This window comes from Paramisgurnus dabryanus, chromosome 6, assembly GCF_030506205.2.
Source record: "Paramisgurnus dabryanus chromosome 6, PD_genome_1.1, whole genome shotgun sequence".
NCBI lineage: Eukaryota > Metazoa > Chordata > Actinopteri > Cypriniformes > Cobitidae > Paramisgurnus > Paramisgurnus dabryanus.
In genome coordinates, this window is record NC_133342.1 from 34,743,285 (window position 1) to 34,767,279 (window position 23,995).

Here is a 23,995-nt window from a genome sequence, read left to right on the forward strand (position 1 = left end):
ATGTCTTTGTGTCAGTTTATTGTTTAAAATGGTCCGCAAATGTGCATTTCATATATGTATCACGTGACCTTTCCAAGGCATTATGCAATTGCGTGCGGTCGTGCTGGTGCGTCACAGGACCGGAGATAGATGAGAAGTTGTGCTTTAAAAGTGAATTTTTTAAAAACGACAATCGTTTCACTAGATAAGACCCTTGTGAACCATTTGGGATCGTTAAGAGTCCTTTGAAACTACTTTGAAACTGCAATTTTAAACTGCATTAAAACTGTTACGTGTTGGGGTCCATTAAAGTCAATTCAAATGAGAATCCTGAAACGTTTTCCTCAAAAAACATGATTTCTTCTCGACTGAACCAAGAAAGACATCAACATTTTGGATGACATGGTGCTGAGTAAATTATCTGGATTTTTTAAAGAAAAACTCTGGAACAAATTCCTTGTCAAAAATAACAAATGTTTTTGTTTCCTAAAGACGAGAGAAGATGGCGATTCGTGGATTACCGCTATTTGATAGAAGGTTTGGCAGTCAGTCTGTAGTAAAGATTGCATACATTATATAGTGCACATTTTACACAGTAATGTTAGCCAAGTATAGTGTTTGATACGCTTTAGCTATGATTCGAACGAAGGTAATCTACTCGTTGTTTATTTTGCTTGTTATAAAAAAACTACTAAGTTTGTTGCACGAAAGGGGTTTGTTTATGTTGTTACTGCTAAAACTGTCTATATAAGAAATATTTACATGTGTATGTACACTTGTGTATTAACATAATTATTATATACAGATTAATGCGATTAATGCGATTAATCGTTATGAAGCCCTAGTCGAAGTCTCGCACCTAGATATAACTTGGATCTCTAATACAATACGAGTAAATTTTTTCCTGTTTTCATCTCCCAGGCAATGTAAATCATTTTACATGTATGCATTGGGAAGACATTTTAATCCAAACTGATTACATTGCATTTAGTATTCTTTTTTTTCAGTTTGTGTGTTGTTTCCTGGGTTCGAACCCCTGACAGTTTGCGCTGCTAACAAATGCTCTTACACCGAGCTACACAGGAGCACAAATTCTGTAAGCATAATTCTGGTTACAAAGTAATAACAGAAAAACTGCAACGTTTGTATTTTCAAAAGTGAAACATTGAACAACCGTGACGTTTAATAATTGAGGAACTCAGATGCATAAACCTCTAAACGCCACCTCTGTCAAAAATGAGATAGTAATGTAACCGAATGCTCTGCATTTATTATACGTTCATTAAATATATAGTTTAAATATGCTTATACCATGGTCTGTTTAAATACTCGATTCTGATTGGCTGGAAGGTGTGCATTAAAACCGTTTAACGCACAGGTAGTTCCAGTCAGTTTGATTAAAGTTAGAAATTAATCCACTACTATAAACATTGGTAACCATAGTAACACAGTTACACTTGCAGAGAGAGCGAGAAAGAGATTTCCAACTGTTTGATTTTTGTTTTCATTTAATTTAATCCATTTCAATAAATGTAATGTGTCCTTATATAGTAATCGTGGTTAGAGACGTCGGTTTTATTTCACACTTTACATAATTCATTTAAATAAATGATTAGTTCAAACAAAGATTGCCTTGTCACTGTCAGTGTTGGCTGTCATTCATAAATTATTTAATGAATTTAAATAAATATGATAATTCATTTAAATAAATGCAATACAATGGCACTACTTTATTTAAAGCGGACGGAGTGCGAGCCTTAACTTAAGAAGATGACCGTCATTTTTTACCTGTCGGTTAAAATTACACTGTAAACATTAATTACAGCTTTAACTTGGCAAATAACCAAGGTATAAGCGGGATAATCCACGGCTAGCCATGCATTAAAGGGTTTTAATGCACTTCGCAGAGGCAACCACCCTCCGCTACGTGTCGGGTGGTTCTTCGCCTCTACGTCGTGCATTAAAACCCTTTAATGCATGGCTGGCCGTGGATTATCCCTTACTTAATCCCTGCCTCAGAAATATTGCTTTGTTATAAAAAAAGTGAATTTACAAAAAAACATAAGAGACGCACTTAGAGGGTTTTGCGCATTTAGAGGTTTTTGCATCTGAGTTCTTCAATTGTTTGAAAAGTAATAGCAATAGTGATGTTTGATTGCCTGAACACAGAGGTGTAAGTTCAAAAATGAAAGTGCTGCACAAAGCAACCCAAGAGAATTCTGGGCTGGCTGCAGTATTGACAAAAAACTCACTGGACCATTTGGGAGTGAGCAATGAAAAGAGCGAGAGCATATGCATTGTGAATCAGTGATGTCATGCTGCAGCAGCACTACCATATATAGTGAGGCTTGATTCAATGCGTGTAGATGATTGTGTCAATGTGCCGCAGCTGTATTTCAATTCCAAAACATTGTGATTGCGATAAAACTCTTGATTCTTGCAATTCTGTTTGTTTTTATACTGCATTGAGATGTACAAACACACGGTGTTGCTATGGCATCCCAAAGCCAAACAACTGCCAAATTGTTACCAATACAAACAATAACCTGCCGTGTATTTATTCATTCTTACATAATTATAGCATCTAACCATACATTAACAACTTAGGCTAATCTTGGTTTGTGTGAGATGCTTGTACTTGTTAAGAGTGATATCTTACCTTCCCAACTCCTCTCCCATTTCATAGAAAAGCTCAACATTCTCCTGTCTGAAGCCAGCCATGATTCGCTGACTTCAACTGACTAGTCTGCTGGAAAACAAGTTCCTGTTATACTTTGTTAAACAAAGTACTTGACACAGTTTTTGTTAGTAAATAGTGAAAAATAATTAATAGTGAAAATAATAATCATAATTATATGTGCTACCAAATTACATAGATGGCAATATATGCAGTGGGGTAACAGATAAGTGGGCTCTTTGAAGGGTCCACAGTATTTACTCTTGACCTCACAGGAAGTTGGATTTTAAGACATTCCATTGCTGTTCACGTCACTTTCATAAACCAGAGAGCAGACAGACCCTAATTCTCATTCACCCATTTACTTTCTTTTTTCTCGCTTACATTAAACTGTAAATATACTCCTAACTGAAGTGTAAAAACTGTACAGTAACATTACAGCTTAAAAAAAACACACAAACCATGAATACAGAAAAGTAATCGATTAAGTCTACTTAAAATCTGTAAGGTGTTATAAACCAGGAGGACGGACATTAAAGGCAACGATTTAAGATACGGTGGATCCTCTGTTTACTAAGTATACTGTGGGCATTATTTTAATCCACAAGATATCTACCGGTAACACACTGACTTCAATGTAGCCATCTGGCTGGCTGGCTGGCTAACTCCTCTAGACGAGCACCGGCAGGCTAATACATACGCTGACACACAAAACACGCAGTATAGATACGTACAATTTCGTCCCGTCAATGTCGTCGTTATACTATCAAAGTTGTTATCTAGAATACATGAAAACTAAGTTTCTTTACATACCTTACCGTCCCTGCATTCCTCAGCCAATAAGTATTTTCCGGTTGCTGGCCGCGCTCTAGAGAGGCGTGGCTTGCTGATTGACGTCGCCTGGACTCCACCGCAGGATGACGTCAGCCTGCCAGGTGTTCGTGCACTTAAAGCTCTGGTTTAAGTTAGAAAACTTGTTTGGGCTTGTTTAATTTACTGTTCCTTTGATAGTGCTGCCCTAAAGTCTCATAACACACAAAGGTTTACATAAGAAGCAGAATAAGTTTTTATAGAGGTTAAACCACTTAAGCAAATACTATTGGTTGTTGAATTGCGATGTGCTTGACCATAGACATCATATAGGTAGACGCCCTATCGACCGCTACTGCCTACTGGCGCGGTGAGATATGGGGTCGCCATCTTAGATCGGTCACCCGCTCCACTCAGTGTAATCTGTATGACTGGTGGATTGAGCTATCAGCGCATTTAATTAATCATATCTCAGTGAATACCGAACAGATTTTCACGCGGGTTTTTTTGCTGCAAAGGTCATTCATGGAGCTATGATATAGGACACATGGTTCGGCGTATTTTAACCCCTTATGTGCCGCAAATCCCGTTTGAGTGGGGGTGACAATGTGATGTACATCTTTAAATGAATATTTCTCTGGGATTCTTTGGGCTAGAAACCTAATCTTGGTCTTGTTTTAAAGAAGACAATTTAGGGTTTTTCACAAATGAGTTAGAACGTAAAAATATTAAATATAAATATTTTTATAGCCGTTTACCTTTATTTTAATATATCAAATTATGCAGTAACATATTAATTTATAAATAAAATTACATAAAAGTTAATGTTTCACACAATAAATAATGTTAACATGAAGCAATATGTCTCAAGTAGTTGTGATCCAAATCACAAAAAATGATGTTTGGGTCACAATTTTAATGGTTTTACCAACAACTGCCACTAGATTTTGCCACATACTCTTGTACTCTTGTATACTCACAAACTAATAAATTACTGTCACCGCAATATTATTCATGCAAAAAGATTTTGAAATATTAAAACTACATTCTGAGAGCTTTCCGGTGATATATAGCTTGCCATGATTTTTTAGGTTTAGAGTAGGGTTTTAGTGTTATATGCAAAAACAAATTTGGCCTACCTGTGGGCCCGTAACATTTTTAGAAACTGACTCTCATTGTGTCATAATTTTCCCCAAATGGTAATGAAATATGAAAATTATACTATTTGAGCTTTCCAACAATATATAGTTTGTCAATATTTAGGTTTAGAATCTTAGTGTTACCAACACTAATGTGGACAGCGCCACTTAATGTTCATAGTAGGAATAAATGAATATTCACTAAACAGTAATAAAATATTCTGATATAAGATATAAAGTGAGTCCAAAATCAAAATATGTGGTGTAGGACATAATATATTTTATAAATCACACACTATAAATATGACAAAGATGCAGAAACAGATAGTTGCAATAAAATAAGACTTTTTAATATGGTGAAGAAACAATTTAAAATGATTTGTAAACCCCCCACACACACACACGCGCACGCACACACACACACACACACACACACACACACACACACACACACCCCTGAAAGAGGACTGTTTTCCAGAGATTCTTTCCCGTGCTCCCTTTCTGTAGTTCAAGAGAGGTGAGTTTGGCAACATGGTGGAGCCTTATCTTTAAAAACACAGACACAACCAGTGACAACGAGTCAGACTGATAGTTGTCGATTCCAAACCGAGTCTACTCAATGTCCTCCCTACGAAGGAAAACATCCTCTGTTCCTGTTGACATCTCAGCTTTTTAAAGCTCGGCGGATCACGCAGCTCACAGCACCTTATAATAATAATAATAATAATAATACACATTTATATAGCGCTTTACACAATACTCACAACAGATAAACTCTTGTAATTATTACTTTACTTTACCCCACTCTCCTTGCAGGGTGAACAGCGGCTGGTGCAGTAAACATAGCCTAGCGAACGTTAGCTGGCTACGATTTCAGTACAGTAAAATCAATAAGCTGGCTCTTTCTCAATTTTCTGGTAATATTCTATTCACAAAATACAACCAATAGTACCGCGATGTTAAAAAGTACTTGTGAAAATAATCCTCCGGGCTCTATTTGCGATCGTCCGCCGATTAGAACAGGAAAATGCTCCACAGTGCTCTGACATCTTATCTGCTGCCATGCAACGAAACTAGGAGAACGACCGGTTTAAGATGGCCGCCGTATTTCTCAGTCCCCAGCGGCCAATAGGGCATCTAGTCTTCTATATGATATCTATGTGCTTGACCTTCATGATGCAATAATAAATAATGGCAATTCTTTCAGTGAAAATAGGTTTATAAGGTTTAAAGGTGGTATTGACATCTGTCTCGTCAGTGATCAAGATTTACGAGTAGTCAGCCTAGACGGGCAGCTGTTTACTTCTTGTATTAACATGCCTCTATTAAGCCCATTTCTATTGGCTTTTGTTGAGGGGACAGTCCCTATTCGAACAATATAAACTTACTATCATTATTATGCTTATTTATTACTGAGGCTGCAGTCCAAATCACATAAATATACACTTTCTTAATATATTGATGATACTAATTGCATGATTCTAAGTATGTATCAGACCAGTCCTAAGAAAGCTACATTTTTAGGGCTTTTAGTGTACACATTCATAGGATGTTGGCTGAATGTGAACAGATAACATCCTTGAGGAGTGGAAGGACTGTTCCAAAGCAATATACTATATATAAGTTTAAAATATATCTCATGTTACCATAATAGCAATACAAAATTAGCACTATATATACAGAGATGACAAAAAAAATCACCTCAGAAGAATTTGTAGATTATTACATCAATCATTTGACCCTTATGCACATTTTTATTTACGTTTAATTCTATTTACTTTTTTACTTAAATTTAATATATTGCTGCTCTTTTTTACGTCATTGTTATTGTATCATATTTTAGATATTAATGTTATTTTTTCTTGTTCATGTTTGTGCTCTTATTTGTTAAAGGCGTGGTTAACAACTGATTGATTGGATAAACGGCCAATAAGTCAAGACATCGAACCAATCAGAATGGTTGTACAGAATGTGGGCGGGCGGTGGTAACAGCTGATGCTCAGCTTGAGTCGTAGGAGGGCAGTGCGGATGGGGAGACGACAACAACCGCAAGGCATCATGAGGTTTTTGTCAAGTCTCCTTTGGGCAGCTCTTTTGGTTGAACAGGTAGGAGGCCGACAAAAGCACTCGTATTATTTTCAGTTCTCCAAAAGAAGGGTAACTTCACCTAATATTTTTGCCGATTATGAACTGGGAACATGCTAAGTATGGTTAGCTTGCGTATAAGAGTCTGGTCCTCGTGCATGTTTGGGGCCCTCGCGTAGAATACCGCTGTTGACATGACACTTCACTCTTTGTTTTTATTGTAAATAAAACTCAAAACACCGATCGCCTTGACTCTAACACTATTTGTATCTTTTCTGTTCTTTCACGAAATGTCTTTGTTTTGATTTGGCAGACAGACCGTATGTTTGTTTATTTACTTATGTGAGTCAGAGAGAATTTGAACATCTGTATTTTACAGCATTCATATCCTATGCTGAATCCGTTATTATACCTTTTAATATCTTTTTATTGAAATACTGAATTGTATTAGACTATCACAGAAAGAAAACAGGAAAAATAAGCAACATATTTATATTTACTTAAGCAAATGAGAGTCGAAGTATTTCGAAAGAGAATAAAAAATATTTAAAATGTACCTTGTTTTCTTAAAACCAAAATGTATGGTAACTTTTTTGTTCAACTTTACAATAAGGTCTCATTTAAAAATGATGTTAAAGGCACAGTATGTAAGCATTTTGCATCAACATGTAAAAAAATCTATTTTTATTTATCTGTTATCCCAAATGTTTTCTCATAATGTTTGTATTTCAAGAAATGTGCAAATGTTAACCAGTGTAACTTAAAGGCAGCATCTCTCATCATTCCACACTTCTTAACAGCATCATCAAGCTATGCCAGGACATAACAGTATATTTTTCAGCATTTATTAAAGGCGGAGTGCACAATGTATGAAAGCCAATGTTAATATTTGAAATCACCTAAACATACACGCCCCTTCCCCAGTAGAATCTGGACCTTCTTTTGATAGACTCGCCCCACACATACTCAACCCCGGCAAGGATGTCGGTTAGTAGAAACGCTCCTTAATGCTGATTGGCTACAAGTGTGTTTTGGTAGTCGGCCCGACTCCCTTTTCCAAAGCGTTTTTCAAACATTGTGCAATCCGCCTTTAATCTTTGTTAATCTAAAGGGGATCGCACACCGGCCACGCCGCTCAGCGCCGCGCCGTTCTAAATCAACTGAACACATTGTTTTCTATGAGTATACGCACACCGGCACCGCCAGGTGGCGCCTGTCCGCGCCGCCCAGCTGTGACTCAGGAAGTTGCTCAAATCCCTGTCGCGCCACACAGCGCCACTCACATAGTTTAACATTACATAACATCATATTTGTCCCAAATCATTAACGATTAACATTGGCTGCTAACATATATTTTGCATTATAAAACTGGCAGTTCTGGTTCTTCATTCTGATTGGTTGAAACGCGTTCTAAGCCGTGATAAAATACACCGGTAACCTCACGGTTCAGACCACATTACATAAGTATCACTGCGCCACTGTTACTGCGTATTGATTTATGAAAATAAACACCACAGTCTTAAATCATATTTTTAATTTGTCTACAATTGCACAATTAATGGCGATATCCAGATGAATGTCAATAAATATTGTTGAGTCATCTCGTCGATAAAGAGAAAACGTTGTCTGAGGAGTTTATAAGTCAAGTTCACACGTCCGCTATTATCCACTGGGTGGGGATCTTACCCAACTTAAACACTGACTCATTCACTGAAAACACAGTGTAGTACTGTTCATGGCTCCATCTGAATCTGATCTCTTACTAAAGTTCTTCACAAAAATGGAATTATCTGCACTTTTAATAAAAAAATTTGAGAGGTGATAAGAGATCAAATTAAGGTAGGATGAAATGTTTTTTTGTTTGTTTTTGTTTCAAAGCGGATGGTCTGTTCTTTGATTTGATATTTTATGTTTATATAAAGAAGATACTTTTTTGGAAGGCATTAAACTAAAACTGGGTGGCAACTTAAAAAAAAAAAACGCTGACGGGGAAAGAGTTCAGCATGCTTCCAAGCATATTTGATCATCACTTCAACAGTTGCACGATATAAATGTTAATGTATAAATTAGATGAATGGTGATTTATAAAATAAACACCACAGTCTTAAATCATATTTTCATTGTGTCTTTGCTGTGTCTGTGTTGGTTGGGAACTGCGCTCTGTTTCAGTCACACTTGATTCTGAGGAACTACTTTGTTTGGTGGAAGAGTAATATTTGTACTAATATAATTACAACTTTTTTGGGTTTTATTTGATAAAATCCCGCTAACGTTATGCATATGAAGTAACCGTTTTATAAACGCAATAAACCCCTCGAAGCATTGGGTTACCAGTGCATTTTATAACAGCTAAGGGGGTTTAGGCACTCCGCTTCGCGTCGTGCCTAACAATGCCCCTTAGCTGTTATAAAATGCACTGGTAACCCACTGCTTCTCGGGGTTTATTGCTTTATTTTGAAGTAGACGCTATCTGATGAAGCTCGTGCTATTTAATGTGCACTTCCGGTTTACAATACCTCTCTCCTAGGCGCTGCGTGGCGCTGAGCTGAGCTGCACGGCCGGTGTGCGATCCCCTTTAGTTAATACAGATACAGTTCAATATCAGGGCTCGAAATTGCGACCATTTGCTCTTGAATTTGCATATAATGTGGAATAATTTGCGAACTTCTCATAGAAACACCACCAATGAAACGTTACACAGATGACTCAGTTTCATGCTGTTTTTGGCATATTATATTTAGAGCTCCTGTCAACGTTCACGTGGATTTCATTGTTTAATTGAAAAATGCGATTGTCAAATACACACTGACAACCCAGCAAAATAAAAGTCTGTTGAGCGTAATGAAGTTGATTATTTTAGAAAAGACCAACTATTGCTTTTTATGAATTCAGTTTATAAAACATGCTGTTTGATAAGTAAAATGTAATGAACCCTTAAAGAAAATAAAAATACAGAATCCAGAAAAATTTTAATAGAAAAAATGGGATTTCTGAAAATAAAAAAACTACATTTTATAAATTATTTAAAATAGCATTAAATCGGTTTTATAGTGCCCCATGAATCTACACGTTTCAAGCAACAGAGCTTTTTTTAAATGGGCCAAGCACAAGTCAAGTGTGCAGCAGATATTTTCAGCTTAAAGCTTTTAATCTTCAGGAATGAAGAAGTTGTGGTCCTTCTGCAATTTTCAATGGATGCTCCTAAATCTTTGCTGGTGCTCCCAACTTTTAAATTTGGGTGCACCAGTGCTGCCTACTAAAAGCTACCTACTACTTCATTTCGAGCCCTGAATATTCATACACATTAAGGTTGTTTCATTTAAAAAAATATGTATTATTAAATTGTTAAATCAAGACAAGTCATACTGTACTGTAGAAGTATTGTTCATTGTTAGTTCATAATGATAACTAATGCAGTTAATTCATGATAACAAACACAACCTTATTGTAAAGTGTTACCAAAGTTAAAAACCTTTATGCTCAGAACTCCTCTACAATACATAAAACTTAGTGCATTCAAGGTTTCCATTTTTACACTTCACAAACCCTTTATCCAGTAACCTGAGTGGTGTCGGTTCCAATTCACAGGTTTTAGGCGAATATGGCATGGCACATTTCAGTGACTGGGGAAACAACCAAGGCAAAGATTACTGCATTTTCTTCAACTCTCAGTGGGCTCGACTACCTCAGGACCTCAGTAAAGCAGTTAGTGTCTCTTTATATTTTTAACACACAAAACATGCACATTGTACTGATTTTATTGATTTCATTTCAAAACTATGCCAATCACTTTTTAATGTTAAATCTAATCAGGAGATATGCAAGTGTAATCCTTTCTACAAACCAGTGACTCCTTGTTTTTAAAGGCACGAATGGAGACCTATAATCTCACCACATCTGTGCTCTGCTCACCCTCCGACGTACCCGAGGGTGGCTTTCTGAACACCATTCCAATGGTGATGAGAGGAAATTGTACTTTTTATGAGAAAGTGAGATTGGCACAGATGAACGGTGCCAAGGGAATTCTGATCGTCAGCAAAGATAGACTGGTGAGTAAGTATAACACCACAAAATTGCTATGACTAATGAATCATATATATTTCATAAATATTTGTATTTCTTTCTATTTGAAATCATTTGCAGATACCGCCCATAGGCAACGAGTCCCAGTATGAGGAGATAGGCATCCCAGTGGCTTTGCTCAGCTATAAAGACATGCTGGACATTAGTAAGGTAATGTTTCATTGAGCATTTGGTTTGTTACTGTTTTTTTATGTTATGTACTGAATATAATTTGTACTATGTACTAAAGTTTGTGAGTACTTATTTAGCAGGTTTATGAATTCTCTGCCAACACATGAATGATAGCATAAAGGATCAGTTACACACCAAATGTGAATCGCTTACCCCTTTGTACTAGTCACTTTTGCCCTTTTGCTAGTTACTTAAAGTGTTGCTTGTAAGAATGATAATTTGAAAACAGCATATAAAGTCATTTCTGCCTCTTTTTATCTAGAAATTTGGTGAGAAGAGGCAGGTGGCCATGTACGCACCTCATGAACCGGTGGTGGACTACAACATGGTGATCATCTTTCTGATGGCTGTGGGCACTGTGGCCGTTGGAGGATACTGGGCTGGCAGCAGAGATATTAAAAAGTGAGAGTTGTTTCTTTTTAACAAAATATTAATGGCACTAGGGTATTTAAACAATATAATGAGATTTTTATATATTTATATTATATATCCCCAAGATCAATATATGATTTGTTTTATGTGTGCAAACAAAAAGGGAACAAAACATAAAATTATTCACATGCGAGTCACTGTTCTGGAAAAATAATTGGATGTCTGACATAAACTTACAATTAATTGTGGTAAAAAGTGAAGAAATGCTTAAATTTTTTTTACTGTCTTAACAATATGTCGTAAGTCCTAATAAAGTCATTGTTTAAAATTTGTTTTAATGTTACTTTTTGTCCTGTGTTTGTATCGGCAGGCGTTACTTGAAGCACAAGAGGGACGGCAGTGCTGACAAACAAGATGAGGAGACCGTTGACGTCACCCCCATCATGATTTGTGTATTTGTGGTCATGTGCTGTTCTATGCTGGTGCTCTTGTATTTCTATTACGATCAATTGGGTAAATAAATTATTTAAATACATTTTTTCAGCAATCTATTTGTGTTTACAGCGATGATGACGCAGCTAATTAATTTTCTCTCCATCTTTCGCTTTCACACAGTCTATATGACCATAGCCACATTTTGTTTGGCTTCTGCGGTTGGACTGTACAGCTGTCTCTGGCCATTTGTTCGACGAATTCCTATTGGGAAATGCAGGTTAAACATGTGAATTATAACAACAAGACAATGTGTATATATATATATTGTGAAGGATATGCCTTATATTTACGTCTGATTGTTGATAGGATACCTGAAAATAATCTGCCGTATTGCCACAAGCGGCCGGAGGTGCGAATGCTGATCCTTTCAGCCTTCTGTATAGGAGTCAGTGTGACCTGGGGAGTTTTCCGCAATGAAGATCAGTAAGCAAAATTAAACCACTTCATCACTATGCTGCCCTAACTGTAACTGAGAAAAATGACTTTAAAATGTATACTCTCATGTTACTGCACAGTCAAACATGTTACTCTCGTTGAACCAGGAGACGTTGTCACAAGACAGATTTATTTGACCAAATGTGAAGTTTCTGTGCTTTCCCTTTGTATGGCAGTATGGGTCTAAGCCCTTTTTTAAGCTTTTTTACTGTATTACTGATTTTAAAACTATGTTTTGTAGATGGGCGTGGGTGCTTCAGGATGCATTGGGCATTGCATTTTGTCTCTACATGCTGAAAACAATCAGACTGCCCACTTTCAAGGTGAGTGAGGATGCTGCCTAATATTGCGTTTATTTCTGTACTACCAGGTCAATCTTATCATGTTAAATATGTTTTTCTTTTTTATAGGCCTGCACACTATTGCTGGTTGTCTTGTTTGTCTACGATGTATTTTTTGTTTTCGTAACACCACTTTTAACTAAGGTATTACACTTTCTTTTAATGCTTACATACAGACCCCTTTTAATGAAATGGTCAATTCTAAATGGATGAAATAAACCCTTATGGAAGTCAAATAGATTGTAAAATACGTTTCATGTTACACTGTTTTTATATTTGTGCAGAGTGGTGAAAGTATCATGGTGGAGGTGGCGGCTGGACCTTCTAGCTCCTCTACACACGAGAAGGTTTGATCATTTGAAGATTCAACTGAAAGCACATTATTTAACAAAAATGCCTTTCAATATTTTCTCTGAGTTTTCATTTTGTGTTCGCCAGCTTCCGATGGTGCTAAAGGTGCCCAGGTTAAACTCCTCTCCTTTAGTCCTGTGTGACAGACCCTTCTCTCTGCTGGGATTTGGAGACATCTTGGTACCAGGTAAAGTCATCATCAGTTAAATTTTTTTTTCAAAATATTAAAGGTGACATAGAATGATTGAACAGGGTATTTTTCCGTGTTCTGTGATGTGACATGTAGACAACAAAAGTTTGGTTGGGTCTGTAATGCCTTAGAAGCTTCCTAAAAACCTTTCTCAGAAAGCTATATTAGGGTGGGGGATTTTAAACTATTTGGCGTAGCTTTGGGCTTAACTGTCAACCTCATTATGAAATGCAAAGCACTTGATGCTGATTGGCTGCCTTTCCTGCCACTCAAAAGAATGTAAACTTCGGCATCTTCAGATCACGGACAGACCAAAATTTTACAGATTCGCCCTGTCCCAAATGGCACACTCCGGACTTGTGGTCCTCCTCAGAGTCCACACTTTGATGACATCACATAGTCCAGACTTTAGGGACCCTTGATGCGAGTCCACGTGGGTGCACCGGAGTCGTATTTTGGGACAGACTCGAGCATCACACCGGAAATAGGTAGAGAAGTTGCCCGTCAGTGTGAACTCCTTTGCTGAAGACCGCATCAAGGGGGCAAAGGAGGCGCTGATGAGCACACTTCAAAGCGTAAAATTGACAGATGGGACACCCTATGGACTTGTAGACTAAGCGAGAACGCGCAATTTAAGGCCACGAGACCGAAAGTCCACATGAAGTGCGCCATTTGGGACAGGGCTATAGAAGAGCACACCTTAGAACGCGACTCGCCATTTCGCCTTGAACTTCGCGAACACTGCTGCAATTTACTTCCTGTTGGAGGCAAGAGGCCGAATGTATGCAAATTATTTTATGGGGAAGGAATTGAATGAGAGTGCGGGGGGCAGTGAGATGCATTTTACGTAACATGTATCCGTTGTTCGTGAATGCGGGTAGATTACCGTTATTCAACTAAAACAAGTTAAAAACTTATTTTCATTCTCTGTCTTTAAGGAAATTGCTTTTCAGAACTAAAAAAAACATAAATGTACTGTATTCAGAAATAAATCCACAATATTACATTACTGTAAAACCTCATTCACACAGCAATTTGGTCCCATCATTTTTTTCAGAAAATCAGCAGAGATGCATTTTCTGTGTATTTTCCATAATCTCTGTGTGAAAAAGGCTTAAGCCTTATATCTTTAATCTTACTTAATGTTTTTGATATTGGTCTTTGCTGTAATGTTACATTTGTAAATGTTTTCATTTTATGTCCCCAGGTTTGCTTGTAGCATATTGTCACAGATTTGACATTCTCATGCAAACATCTCGAATATATTTCCTGGCCTGCACTATTGGTAAGACAGTAAAAATATAGACGTTTGACTGCATTTTTTCATAGCACCCTGCATGTACAGATTCAGTAGTGCTTATCACCGTGTGCTTATCACTGATCTGAGATCTGTCTGTGTTTAGGCTACGGCATCGGTCTTCTTATCACATTCGTGGCTTTGGCTCTGATGCAGATGGGTCAACCGGCTCTCTTGTACCTGGTGCCCTGTACTCTGCTCACCAGCCTCATGGTGGCGCTGTGGCGCAAGGAGCTGCCTTCGTTCTGGACAGGAAGTGGATTTGTGGTGAATACCAGTTTGATTTGAGTGCCTGCTTCAGTCTGCAAAGTTCTAGGGTTATGTACAGTTACTAAGACTTACAGTTGAGTAAAATCACCCACACGTTTCGTTTGCTCTTAGCTTGCTCTCGTTTTTACTGTGGGTGTTTTCTTTAAAGGATGGGTTTGGTGTTTTTGTACCCCAAATTTAATTTCCAGTCTTCTGTAACACATTTCATTTTTTTTTTCCACCAAAGGCTGTTTTTAGAAATCTCTGCAATGCAAATGTAGGAAAATATACACATTAGGAAGAACACCATTACCAGCGTAGATTAGTGATAGACCGATATATCGCCCGGCCGATATATTGTGCCGGTATTTGCGAGTTTTATGTGTATCGGCATCGGCCGATATGTGGCTGCCGTGTTCGCCGATTTTTTTCCGGCATTATTTACAGACAGAGTGCTGGAAGCCGCAAGCGATTGCAGGTCATGTGACTAAAAACAACCAACCTTTCCATGACAACATCGAAAGATGGTTCCATAGCACCCTCACCTGTTTTTACTATTTGTTAAATATAGTTTTTTAAAGTTCTATAAATGTTACTTTTTTAAATTGAGACTTGTAACATTTGTACCGAGCCCCTAAGGGGACATGGAGCAAAAATTTAATAAAGTTTAGTTTCATGTGCTCACGTGAAACTTTCATGTGCTCACGTGAAACCTTCATGTGCAGAATTTTTTTTAAGTTTAGTTTCGCGTGCTCACATCAAACTATTGTGTGCTCACCTGAAACTATCGCGCGCGCACTTGAAAGCGAAAGTTTCACGCGCGCGCAATAGTTTCACGCGAGCACGCGAAACTAAACTTAAAAAAATTTTCTAATCCTCCGCAACAATTTTCAATCATTGTTTAAGCCCTCAAGGAACTAACATTTAAAAAAAATAACTTGTTAAAAAAACTTGTTGGAAGGGACATAATTGACTGTGACACTCAAGATGGCTACCAGGTATGCTGTTTGTTTATTTTTTCTCTCCAGGTAAAAGTTGAAATTTTGTTTGTCGTAGTACCTAGACAACCTTTTAGTTCTCATTACCGAAACATGAGTTTGTAAGTGCATATATTTAATGTAATATCATGTTGTGGTAATAATTTTTGAAAATGATAATCAAGAAAATGTAAATAATTCTAAAGTAAATATTTTTTAAATCCTCTTATAATAATGGTTATAGTAAGTTCAGACCATAATCTTATATGTGCAAAAAAAATAGGCTTCAAGAGCTTTTTAAAAATTCTGATGCTGGACACCTTCTAAGTCTGGATTTCGTGAGAATCACCCATTTGTGAAAAAGATTCTCGAGATTTTTGGAAATTAATACATATTTTACTAAATTTCAATCAAATTAAAATTTGGACCGAAATGCTTTTTGCGGTGTTGTGATTAATTATACACGAGCTAAAATAACCTTTTCATTTGTTTATGGGGTTTATAAACACCAAATCTATTCTTTAATTCTTATCAGTGATCTGTGTGTTAAAAAAAGGCTGACGTTTTTCCTAAAGTATTTTCCTAGTGCTTTATTCTACATTTACATGATAACGATTGTACTAAAAACGGAAAAAAGGCTTTTTCATTAAAAAAATATACACACCACAACACTGTCAAACAGATCCACAAAAACGAGTATAAAAAAAAGCTATATTATGTCTGCCAGACCAGTAGATGTCGATGTTACTTAAAGAAACGCTACATCTGCACAACTATGCATTCTTCTACACGGCAATAAATATAAACAATCAAGATAGCGAAAAGCATCAATCAGTTTTTTAGACAGACAACCCTGGACTATAAAGCAGCAACATTTTATAAATTTAGCTGGGGAAGCGTTAATAAACTCTGTATCTTGAGCGGCACAAACACAATCCTGTAGGCCGTCATTGTTGTGTCAGTTTTAAAAAAAACTTGTACCTACTTTTTAAGTTTGTTTTTAGGACCTCAAAACGCTGTCATCATCTAAAAGAAAAGCCAAGACACAGTAAAAGTTTACAGTTTTTGTTTGAAAACATTTTTATGTAACCGTGGTAGTTAAGTCATTCTGGTTTTAAATCAATAATTTGGTTTGGTGATTAGCTGGCATTGAGTTGATTTAAAGGTGCAGTGTGTAGATTTTAGTGGCATCTAGCAGTGAGATTTTGAATTTCAACCAACAACTCAGTCCAACGTTTACCAAAACGCATAGAGAAGTGCCAATAGCTGCCATAGGACAAACATGTTGTTGTTTAAGACGGTAGTGCCAAAACGCAGTTTGTCTGTTTAGGGCTACCATAAAAACATGACGGCACAAAATAGCGACTTCCATGTAAGGGGACCCACGGTGTATGTAGATAAAAACAGCTCATTCTTTGTGTGATAAACACATAACAGTTCATTATGTAAGGTCTTTATACACCGCTGATAATATAGTTATGAAAATTATATTGCATTTCTGTCAAGAGATCCTTATAAATGTTACACACTGCACCTTTAACTTGTCTTGACTCTGTGATTATGATCTCTCTTTTACTTCAGTCATATATCTGAGGTCATTTTATCTGCATTCTTCTGCTTCTTTACATCACAAAACCTCTTTGTATGAAGCTATTACTTTAATTGTTTTTTATGTCTCATGTCAACGTTTCAAATCAACTCTTTAGGATTACAAGTCATCTCTGAATTTATTCTGCATTTTGCTAAGGAACTGGGGAATTGTGTAACGCATCCTTCTCTGGTTTCTTTCTCAGCCTACTCCTATTGTCATGGAGCAAATAAACTGTACTCAAACTCCAGGTCAATCCACAGATGAACCCCAGTCAAACCCTGAGCAGCTGGACTCTGAACCGACCAATCAGAGTGAAGATCCTCCTCCAGCAGCACAAGAGGAAGCTCCACATCCTAAAGATGCAGCTACAACATAAAGACTGATCATATTTTCTTCTTTCATTTTTTTTTTTTTTTAAGTCAGTTATAGATCTGACCATGTATGTAATAGACTTGAGCAGTATGAACATCTCAATGCACTTTGCAGAGAGAGAGAAAGAAGAAATCAGTGGCAGCAGCGGTTTTAAGCCTTTATATATGTATAGTGTGTTTAATTCAGAGACGCAAGAACGTAACTTGATGTCTGCTTGAACTTTATCCGATTTATTGGATTGTGTAAAGAATGGATCAATATGGATGGCTTTCATCTAATTCATAAGGATCTCAGTTGTGTGTTATTTTTGTTCTCTTTGTCTTTGTAAATCGACAATATTTCTTTAAATGAAACGGTGCAGCTAGACATTTACCAACAAATGTCAAATAAAAGATGACTCACTGAAAATATGTCTGATATTAAGCTTTTAGTGAATTATACATTATTTACTGGTTCGGTCCTTGTAATAAAAGTGCTAAAGAATCGCATCCTTCGAAATACGGTGCTAAAAGGATCTGAATGATCCAAAGAAGTGTTTAATTATATTTATCCCCAGTTCTGATCTCTCAGACTTAAGTGCTGTGTATTGAAAAATGTATGTAAAGAATCACAAATACAACCCATCTTTGTACAAACTTGATTATGTATACCAACTCAAAGTCATATAATGATTAAGTGTAAAAGTGTAAGAGCTGACACTAAAAATTATATAATGCAAACACTGTAAACTGCTTTGAACTGTCAACCGTTTTTTATACCTGTAAAAGAAAATGTGCATAATAATTCTGCACATCTGAATATAAGGTGTTTTTTCCACCAGCCATCATAAACAATAATATATTACTTATAAAGACTTATTTACAAAATTAATGGTAGTTGTTAAGATTAATTTGGTTTGGAATTGGTAAAAGGTGTTTGGAAAAAAAAGTGATCAAAAATTTGACGTTGCTACCTAATAATTCGGCCCACACTGTATTTTATTGCAGTGTTATCACAATCTTTTTGCAAAAATCTATTTGTCTATCACTAGTGTTGTTGACTGAGTTTTATAAGAGGATATTTAACAACCGTGTTGTAAAAGCAGTTCTGCTTATGCACACTGATGCTGCATCCTCCCAAAGAGCCCCAAAAGAGGTGATTGAGCTAGCCAAATGTCAAATAAAAAGGACCAATGGGCTTAACTCTTAAGCTAACTTTTACATTACACCGTTACTGTGCCTTTAAGCGCCATCATGAATTAATTAAAGGGACTGTAAGTAGGATTTTAAGTGTTTTATTAATCAAAATCAATGTCTTTATTCATAAATATGTCCTCGTTGGTGTCAAATGACCTCTGCCAGTGATCTGACTTTTCTTTGTAAGCTTAGAATTTCTTCTCTTTACTTACATTGAACGGGTAAGTCCAAGGAGGCTTCCATGTCGTTCCGCCGTATTGATAAACTATAATAGCAGAGAGGGACAAAAAGCACTAGACTACCAACGCGTTTCCACCACACGTTTTCATTCAGAACACGTGAACCAGCTGAAACCGACAAGGAGATCAGCGATTACATAACGGTTACCGTAGTTGCAACACACATTTGGAAAAGCGAGGCGCTAGAGAGCACTGTTCATTTGAATGCAAAATACAATTATACCACTAGATGGGGGGTAAATCCTACTTATTGCCCCTTTAACAGACAGAAAGAAAGAAATGTGAAGTGATGCGCGATGTACGAGTGTTATGGGCTGATTAAACAAAAAAATAATATGATGTTTTGGTCCAAAAAGTTTGTCATATCAGCCAATAACCTAAAAGTGTCCAGTATTTTTATGTTTTTAGAATGTTTCGTGGTTGTCTGAACGTTAGAGAAATGTTACATTCTACCATTTTCAAACGTTATGACAATGACATGTTCACACAATATTAAATGCAACTGTTTTCTATAAAGAAACATTGCATTTTATTATTTTAAAGCTGTTATAAAACATTATTTCTGAATGTTTGTTAAAAATGCTGAAGAAAATTCAATTCACTTATTAGGTTTAGATGTAGATTTTTTTATTAAAAGGATGCCCGTTTCTCTTTCAGTTGAGTTACTGAGAATCTTGACATGCAAAGCTCAACAAACACAGGTATGTTCAACTTTGGAACAGTAGATAATATAAAAGGTCCTGTGACAGGACCTGTTTTACAGAAACTACTGTGTTGTCCCTTAATACAATTCCTGTTGATGCTAAAAAAAAAAAATGCAGACACAGGGTGCTACAAAGCGAAAATAAATTTTTCTGGAGGTCACATGTACAATATGCAAATTAATAAAATGTAGGAAGAGCAAAAATATTTTAGTTTAACAAATATTCTTGGTTGGACTTAGTTTAGCCAATGTGTTATATTAACTATGCAAAAATATTTTTTACAAATAAATATTTTACCACAGATTTAATAAACTAATGTTTTTTTTATTTTATAAAAGCATTTTAAGCTATAGTTTTTTTTTCTTTCTTCAACAAGAAGAAAGGGTTCATACCACTTCATCTACATAATGTACAATGCCTGTGTGTGTGTGTGTGTGTACCCTTAAGACTTTGAACGCAGAATATTAAAAAATAAAGACTATTATGTGGTCACTTGTCTTCTCTTTTAATCTAATGGACATTAGTCAATAATTTTATGTTAACAACTCCAGTTTAAAAATATAACTGCAAGAAACAATGTGGGGCCAGGCACCAAAGGTCCAGCAAGTAAAGTGTGGAGCCAAAAGAAAAGAAAATAATAATGTGAAAATAAAGTAATATAGATTCAACACAATCTTTCAGTTCAACTAGGTCCTTTGGCTATCATGCCTTCCAGAACAGCCAGAAACCTGAGAGTGGTTACAGTATTCACCGTATAACTCCGGAGTATAAGTCGCATCTTTCAAAAATGCGTCATGAAGAGGAAATAACATATATAAGTCGCAGTGGACTATACGTCACATTTATTTAGAAAATTATTTCACAAAATCCAAGCCGAAGAAGAGACATTTAATCTGGAAAAGCAACTTATTTAACTAAACAATAGCACACAGAACAGCAGGCTGAATAGGTGTCCGTACATTTTATAGTAATATTATCAGTTAATTACACGATAAACAATAGCATACAGAACATACCAGGAAGGCTCAATAGGCTAAATTAACCAAAAAAGCCAACGAGCTTGAAGTTCGCAAGCTCTTCATTCCACATCACTGAATTCACTGAATTACATAAATACAGGAGCAGCATATGGCAGACTCTCGGCTAAAACCCATCTCTTCCATCAACACCTCACTTGATAAAATTTTCTCTTTTCTCTATTCTTATATTTACACTGTCCAAAAAAAACTACTAACCCTTGGCTATGTATACTGTGTTTGACTTAATGAGACTAGCTCTAGTGCACTTATGTATTGCTGTTCTTGTGTTGCTATAATTGCTTCTATTGTTTACCTCATTTGTAAGTCGCTGTGGAAAAAAGCGTCTGCTAAATGACTAAATGTAAATGTATTGCAGCTGATCGTTTTATTTGAATTGGTTTGATGATTGTCACCATTATTGAGGTTTGTAGGATGAGTGATGATGTTTAAATGTGTCTGTACATTTTTCTCTTTTCTGTATCACAGTGCTTTTGCAAAAAATAACTTTTACAACAATCAGAAGAGGATAAAAATTTTGGGCAGCCTAATATTATTTCAACTTGATATGCGCAAACAAAAAGTAAACAACCACACAACATAACTTTGAGAAGGATCTTACTTAGCTGTGTATAAAAGGTGGCCTGGCGAAATGTTCTGGGAGGCATCCTGTAACCAGGAGCTCCCACACTTTGTGTGTGTACTAAAACATCATGGAAGAAATCTTTAACAAGAATCTTCCTACACCATTTTATGTGTATTATATCCACGATGGAAGTACTCTGTAGCCAGAGTGTCTATTGCCAGGCATGACTTTGTAACTTTTGCAACTGTTGATCATTGTAATTAATTGGAATTGAATCATATTCTGTATGATATTCTTTAATTGATGTTTGAAGCTGGAACCTACCTGGTATAATAAATTGTTACATTTGATTCATCTAAATTCTTCAGAAATTGTATTGATTTATTTTAATTCTTGCAGAAATTATTATTTCCAGTATATTAGAAGGAGTCTGGTATTACTGCAAAATAAGTATGTCAGGATATGATCACACTGGTGTTTTGATGTTGAATGGAGCATGGGGCACATTCACCAGGACTCTCAGATTTATGTCTATCACCTGACTTAGCAAGTTGCATGATCGTGACTAAAGTAACTATTTTTATGATCGGAGCAAGCATGGGGCGGCCAGACGTAAAAATATTAGTTTCCCCGGCAACCTCTGACTAAGATCAGACTGGCAATTTTGTGTCCGTGAGATATACGCAACGGCCGGCGTATATCCTGTGCGATATCGGGTCCCTAATGAAGGAATAACTAAGACTATGGGAATTTATAAATAATCAAACATCTAAATTATGATCAACAGATAATTGATATAATGCATCAAATTCTTACTATATTAAATTGGAGTCAGATTATAATTTAACCACAGAGATCAGAGAAATAAATTAAATAAATGGAATTATTCTTCTAGGAGCGCTACGGAGAGAAAGAACACGTGATCCCTTCACCATGCCATTATATTCCGTCGTTGGGCCAATAGGGTGGCGTCTTAAGGTCTTTACACACCGGGACGTTTTTCGTGCGCGTTTATCGTCGACGTTTAACGTCTCGTGACTCAAGAACGAGCGCCATTGTAAGTGCGCACACCCACGCGAAAAGCGCGAGGCGCAAATGAGTCATTTTCAGAAAAACGCGTGGGACACGTTTTTTTGGTTTGACGCGGCGCGTTTAAAGTTGGCCGACCAATGAGATTGGCGCTTTTGTTCACGTGCCTGGCGCTGCTGAAGTTCCAGTAAAACACGACTTGGTGGCGCTCAAGCACAAAATGGTCTTGAGGAGCACGTGGAACAGGTAAACACACAAGGAAGCATCGAGGCTGTGGAGGTTTATGAAGGTGTCAGAGTTCCTCACAACATCGACTGAATTTCGAAGGTAATGTGATATATATAAGAACATCACAATACATAGCTGTGTGGGCTATATGATTAGATTAGATTCAACTTTATTGTCATTACACAAGTACAAGAAGGCAACAAAATGCAGTTTAACGTTAGGTCTAACCAGAAGTGCAAAAGCAGTATAAAAAGTGCAGGATATCAGTATTTGCATAGGTGCAGGATTATGTAATACGATGGAACAATTTACTGTGGGTGGTACTATGAACATAATATACAGAAATTTACAAATGGATATGTACATAATAAATTAAACTATACAGAACAGGAGTGAAATTAATATTTAGGTAGTGCATGAATGAATTTGGATTGTAACTTGTCAGTTAAGAGTGCAAATGGCATAAGTTATTGTGTAGTGAATAGTTATTCTAATATTCAGTACATAGTACAGGGGTGCAAACGATGCAATTCAAGTAGTCCAGCAGTGCAAATGAACAGGGAGTATGAAATAGACAGTCCTGTAGTGTATTGAACGGACCAGTAGTGCAAATTTACATTATAACTGTGCAAGTAATAAAAATGAATATTGGTGCATTACATTACGATATGTAATGCACTGACATTGAACAGTGATTAACTTCATACCATGCATGTTCCCTGTACACCGTGTGATAGTTTTGTTGTTTGCACCATAATACTTTGTGTGTAACTGGAACCTGTTGTACACAAACGTGGGCAATTACACTGCTTCATGTTCAAAGAAAAATATTTGGTTATTATATTCATTGCTTCTTCCTAACCCCAAAATAACTGGAAGAAATCTAAAATGCAAGCCAAACCAAAGGTCGGGTTTTAGGAGGTTAATTTGTCTTCTGTGTATAGGTAACCTAGTTTGTTTAGTCAGATGAAATACCATGAATCTAAATTACATTTGTAATCAAATATTGACCTCATGGATATCGTGGCATGGCCCTCAGTGTGAAAGATTGATTCTGATGAAAACTACATTTATCTTTACAGTGTTCACAGCAATATTTCTGCTAAAAATGATGTGAGCAAAAGTGAGGAGGCCACAGCAAGCACGTCTTCAGGATCATCCAGCACCAGCCGCGACAAGGTCCAATCTAAACAAAAGAAAACAGTCCGAGACAAACCTCTGGAGAAGTACCTCTTATTAAAAGATGCTAAAAGGAAAACATTGAAAGCAGTGCACAGAAGAAAGAGGAGCACAGGAGGAGCGCTCTGCCAGTTTTTGGTCACACCTATAGATGTTTATTATATACCATTTTATTTAGTTTTTTTTAATGTTTATACATTCAAGAAATACAGTTGAACATATACA

At 36.5% G+C, this 23,995-nt stretch overlaps 2 protein-coding genes across 6 annotated transcripts in view; one reads left to right on the plus strand and one right to left on the minus strand.

Moving 5' to 3' along the window:
- Window positions 1–23,995, minus strand: part of dapk3 (death-associated protein kinase 3) — a 100,871-nt gene that overhangs the window by 6,254 nt on the left and 70,622 nt on the right. Inside the window, exons 1-2 of one of the 4 annotated variants that reach the window (XM_065277106.1) lie at window positions 3,470–3,614; window positions 2,639–2,725 (exon numbers count right to left, since the gene is read on the minus strand). In XM_065277106.1, the coding sequence (XP_065133178.1) occupies window positions 2,639–2,700 (62 nt within the window). In that variant the 5' untranslated portion in view covers window positions 2,701–2,725; window positions 3,470–3,614. Of the gene's footprint in view, window positions 1–2,638; window positions 2,729–3,469; window positions 3,615–23,995 lie in introns of those variants that run through there. The other 3 variants (XM_065277105.1, XM_065277107.2, XM_065277108.1) reach the window with 3 other exon arrangements.
- On the plus strand, window positions 6,578–18,254 carry sppl2 (signal peptide peptidase-like 2). Of its 2 annotated transcripts, none has more exons than XR_010542011.2 (15): window positions 6,578–6,711; window positions 10,279–10,395; window positions 10,557–10,739; window positions 10,834–10,923; window positions 11,207–11,346; window positions 11,687–11,829; window positions 11,932–12,028; window positions 12,118–12,234; window positions 12,488–12,569; window positions 12,657–12,731; window positions 12,872–12,934; window positions 13,026–13,125; window positions 14,336–14,413; window positions 14,532–14,768; window positions 17,445–17,585. XR_010542011.2 is itself a non-coding variant. In XM_065277069.1 (15 exons), exons 1-15 carry the CDS (start codon window positions 6,601–6,603, stop codon window positions 17,616–17,618), a joined length of 1,731 nt encoding a protein of 576 aa, XP_065133141.1. In that variant the 5' UTR covers window positions 6,578–6,600; the 3' UTR covers window positions 17,619–18,254. The 2 variants fall into 2 exon arrangements, 1 of the variants encoding a protein (XP_065133141.1); XM_065277069.1 differs by having other exon boundaries at window positions 14,532–14,692; window positions 17,445–18,254.

Bases quoted from the DNA above. Each gene is read 5' to 3' on its own strand.
- sppl2 (XM_065277069.1), top strand. From the start codon at position 6,601: ATGCTCAGCTTGAGTCGTAGGAGGGCAGTGCGGATGGGGAGACGACAA. The intron at 10,740-10,833 runs GTGAGTAAGTAT...AATCATTTGCAG, and splicing joins TCGTCAGCAAAGATAGACTG to ATACCGCCCATAGGCAACGA. The intron at 12,570-12,656 runs GTGAGTGAGGAT...TCTTTTTTATAG, and splicing joins TCAGACTGCCCACTTTCAAG to GCCTGCACACTATTGCTGGT.